General features: G+C 36.0%; 1 protein-coding gene and 1 non-coding gene across 14 annotated transcripts in view; one reads left to right on the top strand and one right to left on the bottom strand.

Moving 5' to 3' along the window:
• Positions 1-1,110: 1,110 nt before the first annotated feature.
• Positions 1,111-13,954, bottom strand: part of CAPRIN2 (caprin family member 2) — a 40,173-nt gene continuing 27,329 nt past the window's right edge. The window contains exons 12-18 of one of the 13 annotated variants that reach the window (XM_065887688.1): positions 12,045-12,149; positions 10,607-10,753; positions 7,037-7,205; positions 5,508-5,690; positions 4,700-4,800; positions 2,818-2,881; positions 1,111-1,679 (exon numbers count right to left, since the gene is read on the bottom strand). In XM_065887688.1, coding sequence (XP_065743760.1) covers positions 1,111-1,679; positions 2,818-2,881; positions 4,700-4,800; positions 5,508-5,690; positions 7,037-7,205; positions 10,607-10,753; positions 12,045-12,149 — 1,338 coding nt within the window. Of the gene's footprint in view, positions 1,724-2,817; positions 2,882-2,964; positions 3,029-4,698; positions 4,801-5,507; positions 5,691-7,036; positions 7,206-10,606; positions 10,754-12,044; positions 12,150-13,954 lie in introns of those variants that run through there. The other 12 variants (XM_065887690.1, XM_065887695.1, XM_065887689.1 and 9 more) reach the window with 12 other exon arrangements.
• Positions 13,825-13,931, top strand: LOC136131689 (U6 spliceosomal RNA). The gene has a single exon (XR_010656418.1). It is a non-coding gene; the product is annotated as a U6 spliceosomal RNA (small nuclear RNA).

Below are 13,954 nucleotides of genomic sequence, written 5' to 3'. Positions count from 1 at the left end.
TATGTCTAGAATGGATACTAAACTCTGGCATTGCCTGCTACACTGCATACAAGACAGTATATACACACAGCACCCTAAAGTTTTCCGAATGAGAAAAACACAATTACAGCATCTAACATTTATTAAATGCTTATGTGCCAGGCACTGTGTAAAGTCTTTTGGATAAATTCTTAGTTGAACTTCACAACTGCCCTGAGGCTGATCTATCATGCCCATTTTGCATTTCGGAAAATGGTCTTTAAAAAAATCTTTGAGGTATAATAACTTGCCCAAGATCAGTTACTAAGTGGCAAAATCCACACTCAAATACAGCATTGCCCGACCACAGACCTTTGCTTTTTGATGACTAAATATTTTACCTACTCAAATTAAGAATCCACTAGAAAGCATAAGCCTTACTGATGGTGGACCAGTAAGTAGTATTACCCATGTATCGTGTACTGTACCTTGTATTATTATTCATATAGTAGGTACTTGAAGATAGCTAGCTAAAGGATAAAACACCCTACTGCAAAACAGCTTCAAGGAGAATATGTGATTTGGCCAGTGGAAAACATGAAATCTTTTGATGAATGATATGTATAATAACAGAGAAAAGTAACTCTAAAAGGAGCTGTTATATATAAAAGGCTTATTTTAAAATAATAGTATGAACCCATGAATAGATTCCCATTCAAAAGTTACCAGTGTGAACACTAAAAATTAAACATTTTACTTCTTAACTAAATGTTTAATCAAGTAAGAACACTGAAGGTGCATGTAACTTTTTTATTGAGGCACAACAAGGCATTATAACTTGCCTGAACTTGAGGCAGTTAGTTTAGTAAGCTGAACGTTAATACAGTTAAGGATTAAGTGCAAACAATATACATTCACAGCTTGACTAGCGAGGCTACATCACAATTTATAAAGTGCCAGATTAGTGCTAATTGTCATTCAGCTTGAAATTTTTCACCATGGGGAGGAAAACAAAAAAGTAAGGACCTCCTCCTTCCTCTAGGAATGAAAACATTTTCCTAAACCAATCTGTCAGAAGGGCAAGGACTACTTTTCCTTTATTCCCACTAATCAGAACACCATATCCTTTTATTGTCAATTCTGTACTGACTTTCAATCTTGGTAAAGAAGATAGCCTGAAAACGTAGAATATTTCCAACTACTTCCATAAATTGCTCCTCTGTGCAAACGTAACCATATCTGGTCTCCCTGGAACAGCTGAAGAATTGCATGATTGCTAGCAGTTTCATGGTCTGGAGCACCATCATTGGCATAGGCAGATACCAAGACCTCTTCATTCTTCATGAGGTTGACATACAGTGGCACATTCACTGCCAGCTTTAGCATGTGAAAAATGAAAACGTAAGTGCCATTCACTGGGCAATTAAATCTACCAAGCTGAAGATCAAAAGTTTCTCCCAAGTTGTTCAGAAGAAGATCAAACACAATAGGTTGGTCTAAAGTTCCAGGGGCAAGATTGGAGGTTCTGGCTGCTGAGAAGGCAACTCGCATCTGCTGAGGCAGGGGATACACGTGTACTGGCAGTATGGTGGCTGCTGGGTTTGTCACTGGCACATCCACAGGGGTCATGCTACGGGAGTCTCCTTGTCCAGAGTCACCACTGTTAAAGGTTTCGTTGTCTCTTTCTGGGCTGCTCACCTGAGAAGAATCACTCCACCCTGCTGTTTTATTAGCAACAGTGAGTTTCTCATAATGAAGCAGTTAGCTTTGAACACAATATTTAACATTAGTCGGCTACTGAAATACAGATAAAAATACATTTTATAGTAATTTTTTTTAAAAAGCAATAAAGTATAGCTACAGTATACTCTTCTAGATTTCTCTGACAATAGGCTCTTCTACTACTATTCTAAAGCCAGAAAGGACCTGGATGATGATTTTGTCCAATAGCCTCATTTTTTTTAATATTAAAAAAATGAGGCCCCCAAAGGTTGGATAATTTAACAGTAGTTATGGTTAGCAGAGTCTAAAACCCAGGTGTGAACACTCTTTAATTCTTTACCTTTCTCCCATAATTCTGAGTTCCTAATTCCTCAGTGATAAATCTACTCTAAGTATCTAATGGAGAAGGACTCAAGAAAACAGATTACATAAAAGTAGCAACTTCTGGAACTACTAGCCTACTAGACATTCAAACATATTTTGTTATGGTACTAAGCCCCATAATAAATGCTTGTTCTTTATTTCTAAGTTAATGTGGTATCATAAAATTTTAATGTTTTCAGTATTGTACAAAAACACTGCTCAGATAGAGGGCAAAGATAATGTGAATAGTGGCTACTTTCTTAAAAGGAAAAGCTTCTCTTTTCTTGTGACAAAGTTAATCTTCAGTAATTCTTGATCTTCTCAGTTACACTGAACCTTTTAATAGTACCTTCACATTTTAAGAAGTATTAAAAGTATCCTGCTTTTGTTCAAGTCATTGTGTCTTAATTGTTGTTTATTCCTATCTATCAATGTACTAAGGGGCACTGGAGTATCTAGAAGTGCCCATTATTCCAAAACCACCATCCTGATATATCACCTGAAACTATATCAAGTTAGCATAGTGAATATGTATCTAAGGTAAAATTATGGTGTCAAGCAAATTTAAAACACATACACACGTAAATTGACAAATGATTTCCACAGCCTTTCTAGTAGTCTAATATCTCCCTCAGATCTTCAGTACAACATTTAAGCAAACTGAAAACCTCAAAAGATAAATGCTAATATACTTTGGGGAGAACTTGACAAAGGATAAAGAAAGATCTAGAGGTATGTTTTGGGTAAATAAACTCCTCAATTAATTATCCTTACCTCTCGAATTTGCCCGAGGACCACCAGATGTTCCTCCTCGCTTGTAGCACTGCTGGAAATTATCCTAAAATGAACACATCATATTTACCTTAGCACCAAAAATGCAAAACAGTAATTAGTTATTATTGGCAGATGAATTTGTAAGACTAAGTCCTCCTAGCCCTTGGTCTAGCCTTCTCCAGCAACCAAAAGGGCTCAGATGACACCAAGAAAAACAAATAAAGCAAGAGTCACAGTAGCAATATTTGCTTCATCTGTTAATTAACCTGACAAATTAGATATGTTAATACTTGCAAAAACAAGAAAGCATTTAGAGAACACTACGTAAAAGACACAATGCTAGGTAATGAGGGAAATTCAGAAATATGTCCTGGTCCTCTGTGCCTCATCTCAATATAAAAGGAGATGACAAAGCAAAAATACAGACAATTTCAGTCTTCCTCTATTTATAAACCAAAGTGTGAAGACAATTACAAACTATGTTAGGGTTTGGTTTTGTTTTGACAGGGAAATTGATAAGAATTTAACGTATGAACATATTATTGCCTGGAATCTTTAAGAAAAAATGTTCAAGAGGCAACATTTCAAACTGACTCCCAAGTATGGTGAAAGTCAGCCCCCATGCAAGTCATGAAAAGAATAATTAATGATGCAATCAGATTAATATCAATACATGTAATAAAAAATTTAAACAGGACAAGAATGTATACAGTAAAAATAATAATTAATTTTCCTACCCCAAACTCCTAACCCTCTTCCCAACAGCACTACTATCATTGATATCTTATGTTTCCTCAGGAGGAAATTTAAAGCAGCACACAAAAATACTAGAATACTGGTATTAAGAACAGATAGCTCCATTACTGAAAGACCACATTAATCAAAGTTTTCCCTGCACACACAGTACGTGACAATCAAGTAATAACAGTTAATATTTGCAACCTTGATATATGCAAAGCACTTATGTATATGACTTCATTTAATCCTCAGAATCCCTCACAGAGTAATCCTCAACACTCCAGAGTAAGATAAGTAACTCAAACAGATGAGTCTTCACCTAACAGATAAGGAACTAAAGCTCAGAAAGTTTACGTAACAGGCCCAAGGTCACACAAAGAGGTAACTGGTGAGATCAGGGGTCAAACCCAAGTCATTTAGGTGACCTGGTGTGTTTTCCAAGGTGTGTTCTTCAATATTGCCTCTGTATAGACATCTATCTTACCTCACGTAACCGTAAGCTCCTTTGTATATTAACAACAGAACTCAGTAAAATACCACATACATACTTAAAGGCTTGTAAAACTTCAAAACTGAAAATGCTAATGTAGTATAAATTCATATCCATATATGACCAATGACAGGGAGTTCCCAAGGGCTGTTCAAGTGGAATGTCTACCATCCTCCCATCAGTCTTTTATCATATATAGTAAAGAAAATCTGCTGAACTAGTCAATCAAGAATAAACCAAAAAAATCAAACTTACAAAAAAGGACTTTCCTATATTTGATATCTAATAAAGTTAAACTGAAGGCAACATAGTAAAGACCATGGGCTCTGGAGTTGAGAAACTTGCATCTAATCTTAGTTCTATCATTTACTTGCTGAGTGACCTTAGATAAGTTACTTGTTTCTGAACTCCAGTTTCTCTTATAGGATGGTGGAGTAAATGAGTTAATGCCAACTTAATAAAGTCCTTAAGACCTCCTAAGTTCCATGTAACAGGCAGTTCTCATGTACCCTACTTGGGTTATTAGAAAAGCTTCCAGATCCACTCTCCATAGTTACAAGAGTGTCTTTACAAAACAAATTACGACTCTGCTATAGTTTAGTCACCAGCTTCACATCAATTGTACTATTGTTCAGTTATAACAATTATTCTTACCCTTTGGGAATAAGGTGTTCCAGGATACTCTCTAGCTTGGAACTGTAGCTGGCTATAATTTCCATTGGAAATTGAAGGAGGTCCTCTATAGGTATCAAAACCTAATAAATAAACAACTTACATAAAATTATGGGCAAAATTACACTAAACTCTTAAATAGTCTGTTCTATATCACTTGGAAAGTTAAATTGATCCTATAAAGCCATCATTAGATTTATGCCTTCTTTAAGCAAACTCCATAATACTGTTTCCACAATAAAACACACATTTATAAAAATATCACAGACTTCAAACAAGCCAACTGTAGAAATTTTCTATTGCTGGGATACAGGTGGGGTTGGGAAAGGATGGTGGTTAAGGCCTTGGTCTAGAGTACTTCTGCTAATACCAGCAGTGACTAGAATACTTGGAACCATATCTAACTTAAAAGCGTATCACTATTATTGTCTCAAAGTTTTCATCTGTGGTATACTCTGATAACTAGGAAATGGGCACTGTCGTAAATATGACATGTTTTGAGCCAGCCAAGTCAATTAACAGAAGAAAGAAATTATTCAAATATGAAAACCAAAATTCATCCCTGGAAAAATACCAAAATGCTCAACCTTTCACTTCAGTAAGTCACAGGATCGATCTGTTTTTCATTCAAAGAGTTCCTCTGTTATAGACAATAGACATATTAGAAATACCATATTTTGCAGGAATAGGGAATTCTCTACTACATTATAAATGGAAACCACAAAAAGGAACAAGGTAAAGTAAAAACAGTTTGAGTCAAGTAAACATACAAATTGTATTCAGAGCATACCTTTATAACCACCAGGGGACCGATACGAATTGGTTAGTAATCTCCCACCACGAGTACATCCTCTAACAGATCCCCGGCTATTGACAAATGGTTGAGAGGGTCTGGGAAATACATTCGTCTGTGCTGGGTAAAAGGCAAGGCTACCATTGCTTACTTGAATAGTTCCATCAGGATAACTTGCTGCTTAAGGAAACAGTTTTAGAGTCCAAGAGTTAAATGGTAATAAAAGTTTAATATTCTTTATACTTAGAAGTCAGTGTATATCAAAACCTTTAATACAACTTTCTCCCTTTTTTAAAAAAACAGATGCTATAGATATGTATGTGTATATAGAGAGGCACAGATATCTCTCTCTCTATATATATATCTAAGTAATAAAATATTATTCAGTCTTAGAAAGGAAGAAAATTCTGACACATTCTACAATACAACATGGATGAACCTTGAAGACATTATGGTGTTACAAAAGGACAAATACTTATATAAGTTAAGTATTTAGAGCAGTCAAATTCATAGAGTAGAATGCTGGTTGCCAGGGATTACAGGGAAAGGGAAATGGGGAGTTAAGTGTTAAATGGGGAAGATGAAAAATTCCTAGAGATGAATGGTGGTGGTGGCTGCACAACAACCTGGATGTACTTAATGCCATAAAACCTGCACACTTAAAAATGTTTAAAATGATGAATTTTATGTTACGTATATTTTACCACAATTAAAGGAAAAAAACAGGCTAAATATGCCAGATCAAGGAGTAAAAGAAAATGAACTCTTATTAATACTGTAATTGCAAAGGATTATGACAAAAAAGTATCCTTTATGTAAATCACCTGCCCTGTGTTTTCACAGTACAGGTGAGAAGAGAATGAGGTCATCTGTGGCTAGGTCCAGGGATTTACATTTACTACCTCTTGTGATTAACCAAGCAATTCGTTTGCTCCAGCTTAAGTTTTAGAAAACCCAATAGGGGCCTGAAATACCAACAGTAAAAATCTACAAGTGCTTCTTAAATTGGGAAATAACTACAAAGTTGCTATTCTTTCATGTACGTATTAGAATAGCATGAACAATCGAAAGTGTCTCCCATCTCTAATCAAAGAGTAGAATAAGCATACTAAATTATACCTTCACATTAATCAATGCTTTATTACAAGAGGGAAGAAAAAAGGCCAGATAGCCATCTGTGCTAACACGGAGTTAACAGAATGGTTTCAAAACCTTCATAGAAGCAGCTGGATAGTGCCTTATGCACCTCTACCACTGTTGATGGTAATCAAAGCAATCAGGTTTAAAAATAAAAGCCTACTTCAAGGTTAAATCAACCATCTAAGTTCTACCTCTACAAAAGTTAAAAGTAATAAGTGAACTTAACTAAAGAGACGAAAAAGCATTAAGTGTTTCTCAATACTTGAACATGTGAAAAGATAAGGCTTACTAGTCAAGAAAGAACATCTCAAGTGTCACTACAGACTTGCTTTCCTTTTAATTAGCTCTCATCTAAGTCTTCAAAATATGATACACAAAGATCTTACCAGTCTCTTGAGAAAGGACAGTTTGTTCTACGTGTATAGCTGGCAGTTGGCACTGGGGTGGTGTCTGTGTACTTGCTGTAGTAAAACTTTGATTGTAGCCAGGTGAATAAGGGGATTCTTTTATTTCTTGTTCTTTACGTGGAGGCAGAGGTGCATTAACATTAAATACCTTAAAAGACAGGGTACACTGAGTCATTTGTGAAGTTTTATAGAAAACAATTAAAGGTGACATTCAGCAAAACTCTGCAACATTCAAAAACTTCTATTTGATGGGCAAAGGACTTGAATAGACATTTCTTCAAAGAAGATAAATGGCCAATAAGCACATGCAAAGATGCACAACATCATTAGTCATTAGACAAATATAAATCAAAACCACAATGAGATTCCACTTCATACCCATTAGGATGGCTATTACTTAAAAAAAAAAAAAAAAACCCAGAAAATCTAAGTATTGCTGAGGCTGTGGTACAGTTGCCACCCTCAGTGGCAGGGCAGTGCTGGTGGGAACGTAAAATGGTGCAGCCACTGCAGAAAATAGTACAGCGGTTCTTCAAAAAGCTAAATGCGGAATTCCCATTTACCAAGTAGAATTACCAAGTAGAATATGATCCAGCAATTCCACTTCTAGGCATATACCCAAAAGGACTGAAAGCAGAGACTGAAATATTTGTACACCAATGTTCATGGCATTATTCATAATAGCCAAAAGATGGAAACAACCCAAGTGTCCATCAGCAGATGAATGGATAAACAGAATGTGGTACATACATACAATGGAATGTTATTTCACCATAAAAAAGAATGAAATTCTGATCCATGCTACAACATGGATGAACCTTGAAAATTCTACGCTAACTGAAATAAGCCAGATACAAAAGGACAAATACCGTGATTCCACTTATATGAGGTACCTAAGAATAGGTAAATTCATAGAGACAAAGTAGAATAGAAGTTACCAGGGGCTAGGATGGGGGAGGGGACGATAAAAAAGTTCTGGAAGTAGATAGTGGTGATGGCTGTACAACACTGTGGATGTACTTAATGCTGTTGAATTATACATTTAAATACGGTTAAAACAGTAAACTTTATGTTTATGCATATTTTACCATAGTAAAAAAACCAAATTTCTATTTGATTTCTGACAGAAGTTAAACAAGTACAAAAATTAACTCTCCTGCCATTACATTATAATAATGCTTACTGAGAATGAAAGCTATATAGGGGAAAAGGGTACTTTTTCAGAAACTGAAAACAAATGAAAAAATCTGCCATTTACTGAATTTCTACCATGTAGCTGGCAATGATCTGTCCAGACTCTGGTCATCATCTACAATACAGCACTTCTGTTACTCTCTAGCCCCCTTATCCTGCTCCATTTTTCCCCACAACACATAGCATCTGATATAATATATATATGAATATTTTTCTCTCTAGCCCTCCCACCTCCATAATAAAGTATAAGCTTCTTAAGCACAAAGACCTGTCTATTCTCCATTGTTACAACCCCTAAGAACAGTGCCTGGCTTCATAACTACCTGTTTATTGAATAAATGAGTAAGCAAACAAGTAAGAACCAATTTATACTGGATAGAATCCAAACAGGTAGAGAAGACAGACTGGCATGAGCAAAAAGGTATTGTGATGCAATGTGGCACCCTGCAAGGGATCCTGGAAAAGAAAAAGAACACTGGTGGAAAAACTAGGGAAATCCAGATAAAGTCTGAAGTTTTACTTAAAAAACATAAAAATAAAGTAGGATAAGTGCTATTAAAAATTTCCAAAATACAATGAGAAGACACACCAGGAGCAAGTAATCAGGACACAAAGATTTCAAAGCAGAATAAAAATCTGGATGTAATTTTTTCACTGAAAAACCCAAGGTACCTGCCTCTAGAAACAGGCAATTATTCTAAAGGTTAACTGACTTGTTTTATTGTTGCTGTTGTTATTATCATTTATCATTTTTGTCTCTCCCTTGCTACACACACACACACTAGAATGTAAGCTTCATGATAAAGGGGACAAATCTGTATTATTCACTTCCTTACCCCCAGTATCTAGAACAATGCCTGGCATACAGTAAAACAATGCCTGCCTCGAAAAATATATACGGTGAGTGAATGAATGAGCCATAGAATTGGAAATACCATAATTTAGTCAATCATTGCCCAGTTAACAGACGTTCAGATGGTCTCCAATTCAGATTGGTTTTGTTGCGATTGCCTTCTAGTGCCGTTATATACAACATATCTTCAGCTACTGAAGCATATCCTTAGCTACTAATCCCTTTGTTCCTGTAGTATGGATTCCTCAAGGTGAAACTTCTGTCACGGCTTTATGCCCCCTTTTTAAAAAATTTTAACAGGAAGTGCCTTTCCTAAAAGGTAGTGATGATTTACTGTCACATCAGCAGTGTATAAAACTTTCTTATTTCTTTCCCCACTCTAGATAATGTCAACTGTTTTAATATTTTCCAATTTGTTGAATGAATAATTGTATTTCATTTCAAATTAAAATTAAAAATCTTAAAACACACACCACACAAAAAAGGTATTGTGACAAGAGTGTACAAGGCAAGCCCAGGGGACTAGTCTGGCAAGTTATACCAGACTTCAAAAGTTACTGAGTGTCAGGCAAAGGACTTTCAATTTCATTCTATAATGGACCAATATTTGCTTTTCATTAGGAATAAGAAAAAGTTAGTAAAACCAATGTGGCAATACTGTGTAGGATGGATTGACAGGGATAGAGGGAAAGCAAGGACACAAAGCTGTGCTGCGTGACCAAGCAGGAAGTAATAAGATTAGTGAATTCAGGGGTGTGAATTCACCAGACCATCTCCCTGCATTGTGCCTGCTTTCCACTACCAACTCCACTGGCCCCATCCCACCACCATCACACGAAAGTACCTGGAGTGGGACATGAAGCACCATCAGGAAAGGTACTTATTGGCTAAGACTTTTTGCTTTTTTCTAAAGAAAACTTTTATACTTATTCTATGTTTAGAGAATAAACATACAAACCTAGTTGAAATATCACCTTAAAAAGTTTTAAACTACAATTTGTAGCGGAATATGTAATTCAAAATACCATAGAAATCTGAACAATTCTCCAAAACCCAGATGAGATGAAGATGAAATCAAATGAAAGTTTCAACAGTGATAGAACACACAAGTATGTGTCCTGTATTTCAGGTTATTGATGCCATGGAACATTACTACCGTGATATTAGTCATGGTTAGTATTATTAAGCTATTTACAGAAAATTATGTTTCTCACTCACATTTCATTTATTTAATATGGGTCCTCAGCTTTCCCTGCCACTAATTTTCAGAGGGGAAAATGCCCTGATAAAATTTCCATTCAAAATTATTGAGGCTTTGGATTTAATACTCTTCCCACACAAACAATATTTCCATTGGACAAATGCAAATTCTACCAGCCCAAAAAAGAGTAATAGAAAAGACAAATTTTTTCACATAGTACCTAATGTAAGAGATGTAAGAGAAACAATAGCTTTTTAACAGGAATAATGAACTGCAATCATCATTCACGTTTCATACTCACTGTCTGCATGGCTTGAAAGGGTGCTGTGTTAATGGTTACTGAACTACTACTTGCTGGAGGTGACTGGAAGCCCTGTTCAGAGCCCTTTGACATGGGAGGATTTGGAGAAGCTAGTGAAGACGGTTTCTTGCTTGGGGGAACTGCTGCCTAGGGAGGAGAAATGCAATATCAGCCAATCACCTGCCATACAATAAACAGTTAACTTACACTAAACCCCAGACTGGCCTAAGTCAGCAAGTCCTATAGGACGACATTCGGACACAGGAATGCAGAAGAATAGCTTTTGCTTACAATTTCAAACCTCAATTGCTGAGGATGCACACTAGCATTTGCTTTGCATGGCTTGCTGACTAAGTGAGAATCTTACTATTAATCAGTCTAACAGACGAGGGGCTGAACTTTTTATGAGGACCTAGTCCTTTTCAAACCCTGTAATGGTATTTTCCAGTTCGGAATCTAGTATTATTCCAAATTTATACAGAAGAATTAGGCTTAAGAAAAACCTTGGGTTAGTTACTTAGTCAGTGTTAATTTTTCTCTATTTTAAAGTCTTATTAGTGGATTCCTCAGTCAGCTGCCTAAAAAAAGAAAACCAAACCTGAGCTAATCTTAACTAAGGGAATAAGCAAGTCCTTAATATAATAGATTATAAAGCCAAATGCTTTAAAAGATATGAAAAAACCAATACCAATGAGATTCTGAAGCAGACAGCTGTGACTCACTAGGTGGCAAACACTTCCTCTTCTTAAAATAAGGAACCAAGTAATTTTAATTTAGACCAAGTCAACACCATAGAAACTAATGCTTACCTTTATTTTCTTATACAATGAACACAAATTCTCATAATAGTTAACCAAAAAATAATAAAACCTAAGAATTGCTAAATTAATCCAAAAAATCATCCTATCTTGCTATAATCTATCTCAAGGATTTGCTCAAACACAGCTAAAACTTGCACTTGAGAATTGAGAGGAAAAACGTAATACTGTCAAAATACTTTGACAAACTTAGGCAAAAAGAGAATGTAACTCATTCCAATTGAGTCAGTGCTAATATTAAAACTATAAAGTTTTTGAGTCTTCTGTTACATGGATAAAACGATTTTTCTCCTAAGGAGTCCTTCAATATGAATATAGTGAGAAACTTGAATTAACCCTACCCTTACCTAGAAATTTTCATTTTTTTTGACACTAGCAATTTGGACATATTTATTTTATCTGAAAAGGCAATACACTATTAAGTCCATTTATACGGTAAGGTCACAATAAAGTTAAAGTTACCTGTATAAGTTCCAGGACTACAACATCTATAGAAAGCAAACATTAGTAAGGTATAAACGTTAAATCATTAAACTGATTATGCCTGTAATTCATACAATAAACTGGTTCTGCTATTCTTTAAGACAGAAAAGAAATGAAGACAATGGGTCTCTTATTACCTCAGGAGTCTCTGAGGTCATAAACTCTGTTTCAGATCCTGAAGAGGCCTGATCGGTAGTAACCAAGCAAGCATTTGAGCTACAAGTAACTGGAGAAGAAGCAGCCTAAATATAGGAAGATATAAAACATCGTAAAAGGCACATTTTGTTCACTTTATATTTCTTGGGCCCTGGGCTTCCTAACACGTTACTCTCATTGAGCAATCACTCGTGCCAAATGGTATGCTAAACACTTTTAACACATATTAATATATTTAATCCTAACAATAACCCTGTGCAATAGGTACAACTATTCCCATCTTATTCATAGTCAGGCAGAAGCAAAGAAAGTTAAGTAATTTACCCAAGGTCACACTAAAATTAAGCAGAAGAGCTAAGATTCAAACCCAAGCAGTCAGCTACATTGCCTTTCCAGGCCTAGTCACCAGAGCTACACATCTAATCCCGTCCTCATTTATCAAGACTCTTGGCCCTGGAAATCTGGGGTCAGATTTTCTATCAGGCTCTCAATAGCAGTTCCATGGGAGATGAGCCCAGGGTACATTAATGCTCTAGGCACGGGCCTGCCAGGGATCATGACAACTATGCGTTTACTCTAAGTGCTCTCAGTGTCTTAAAGAAGTCGGCAGAAGTATAAATAGAAAGTATAAGCTCTATATAAATCACAATAGCACCAATATTCTAAGAAAAATTAAAACTAATATGTATAAAAATACAAATTGGGAGAAAGCACAGTAGGAACTAATGCTGTGACAACTGTAACCAATTAAAAACTAAGAGTAGCTAGGAAGGAATGCTATGGCACAACAGGTAACATAACAGAGATCCATAAAATTCTAGCAATGGCAAGGTCTGAAGTGTCGGTGAATCCACTCCTTTTATCTAAATGTTTCAGTGTGGTTCTCAGAAGCCCAAGTAATAAAATGGGTTAAATAGAAACTAATTAATGGTAACCAAATATCAGAACCTTTCAGTGACCTTCTAGAAGGGTTCATCATGATATGCCACTTCTTGATAAGGAGATGGGGACCAAGTTCTAAAAAGCCTCATGGAAGACCTTTAAAAGGTCTTATGGAGAAAATTTTGAAATCCTTTAGAGCATTTAATGTACCTAAATAGATATAATTTAGATCTGACCAAACTATTAGAATTATTATAAAATGGTAGTGTTTCTAAAAGTAGGCCTTTCTTCTGGTCCTCTCATTAAAACAATGAGACAACCACCCAAAATAAGTGAGACTGGCTATTGTGGGGACGTAACTAACTCTATTGCCAAAGAAAAATTCAAAGATACTAAGTTAAGGCAACTTGGCCCACTTGATAGTTAAGCTTTAAAAGACTTTGAATTTTAGTTAAAACGTTAACTTAACAAAAAAGATGAAGAAACATTCTTTACATTAGTATTTATTTAGAAGTTACGGCAGTTCTTGCTTCCAAATTATTGCTCTTTAAGAAGACTGGCTGGAGTTCGTTTTAAGTACTGCTGAGTAAGCATGATGTTTGAGGCCAGCGGTTCCAAAAAATGGATGTGCAGATTCACCCAGGGAGCAGATTAAAAATACAGATGACTAGACGACACCCCTGGAAATTCTGACCCTATAGGTCTAAGGTGGTATCTAACAACACAGTCATCCCTCAGTATCCACAGGGAATTGGTTCCAAGACCCACTATGGATACCAAAATTCGCAGATGCTCAGGTCCCATAGTTGACCCTTCATACCCGTGGTTCCGCAACTTCGGATTAAACCAACCTCAGATCCGTAGTACTCTATGTATTTAGTGCTCACTTCGGCAGCACATATACTAAAATTGGAACGATACAGAGAAGATTAGCATGGCCCCTGCGCAAGGATGACACGCAAATTCGTGAAGCGTAGTACTCTACGAATTTAGTGGAAAAAACCCATGT

This window comes from Phocoena phocoena, chromosome 11, assembly GCF_963924675.1.
Source record: "Phocoena phocoena chromosome 11, mPhoPho1.1, whole genome shotgun sequence".
Taxonomy (NCBI): Eukaryota; Metazoa; Chordata; class Mammalia; order Artiodactyla; family Phocoenidae; genus Phocoena; species Phocoena phocoena.
The sequence above is the reverse complement of the archived record's forward strand: the minus strand, read 5'-3'. Positions and strand labels throughout refer to the sequence as shown.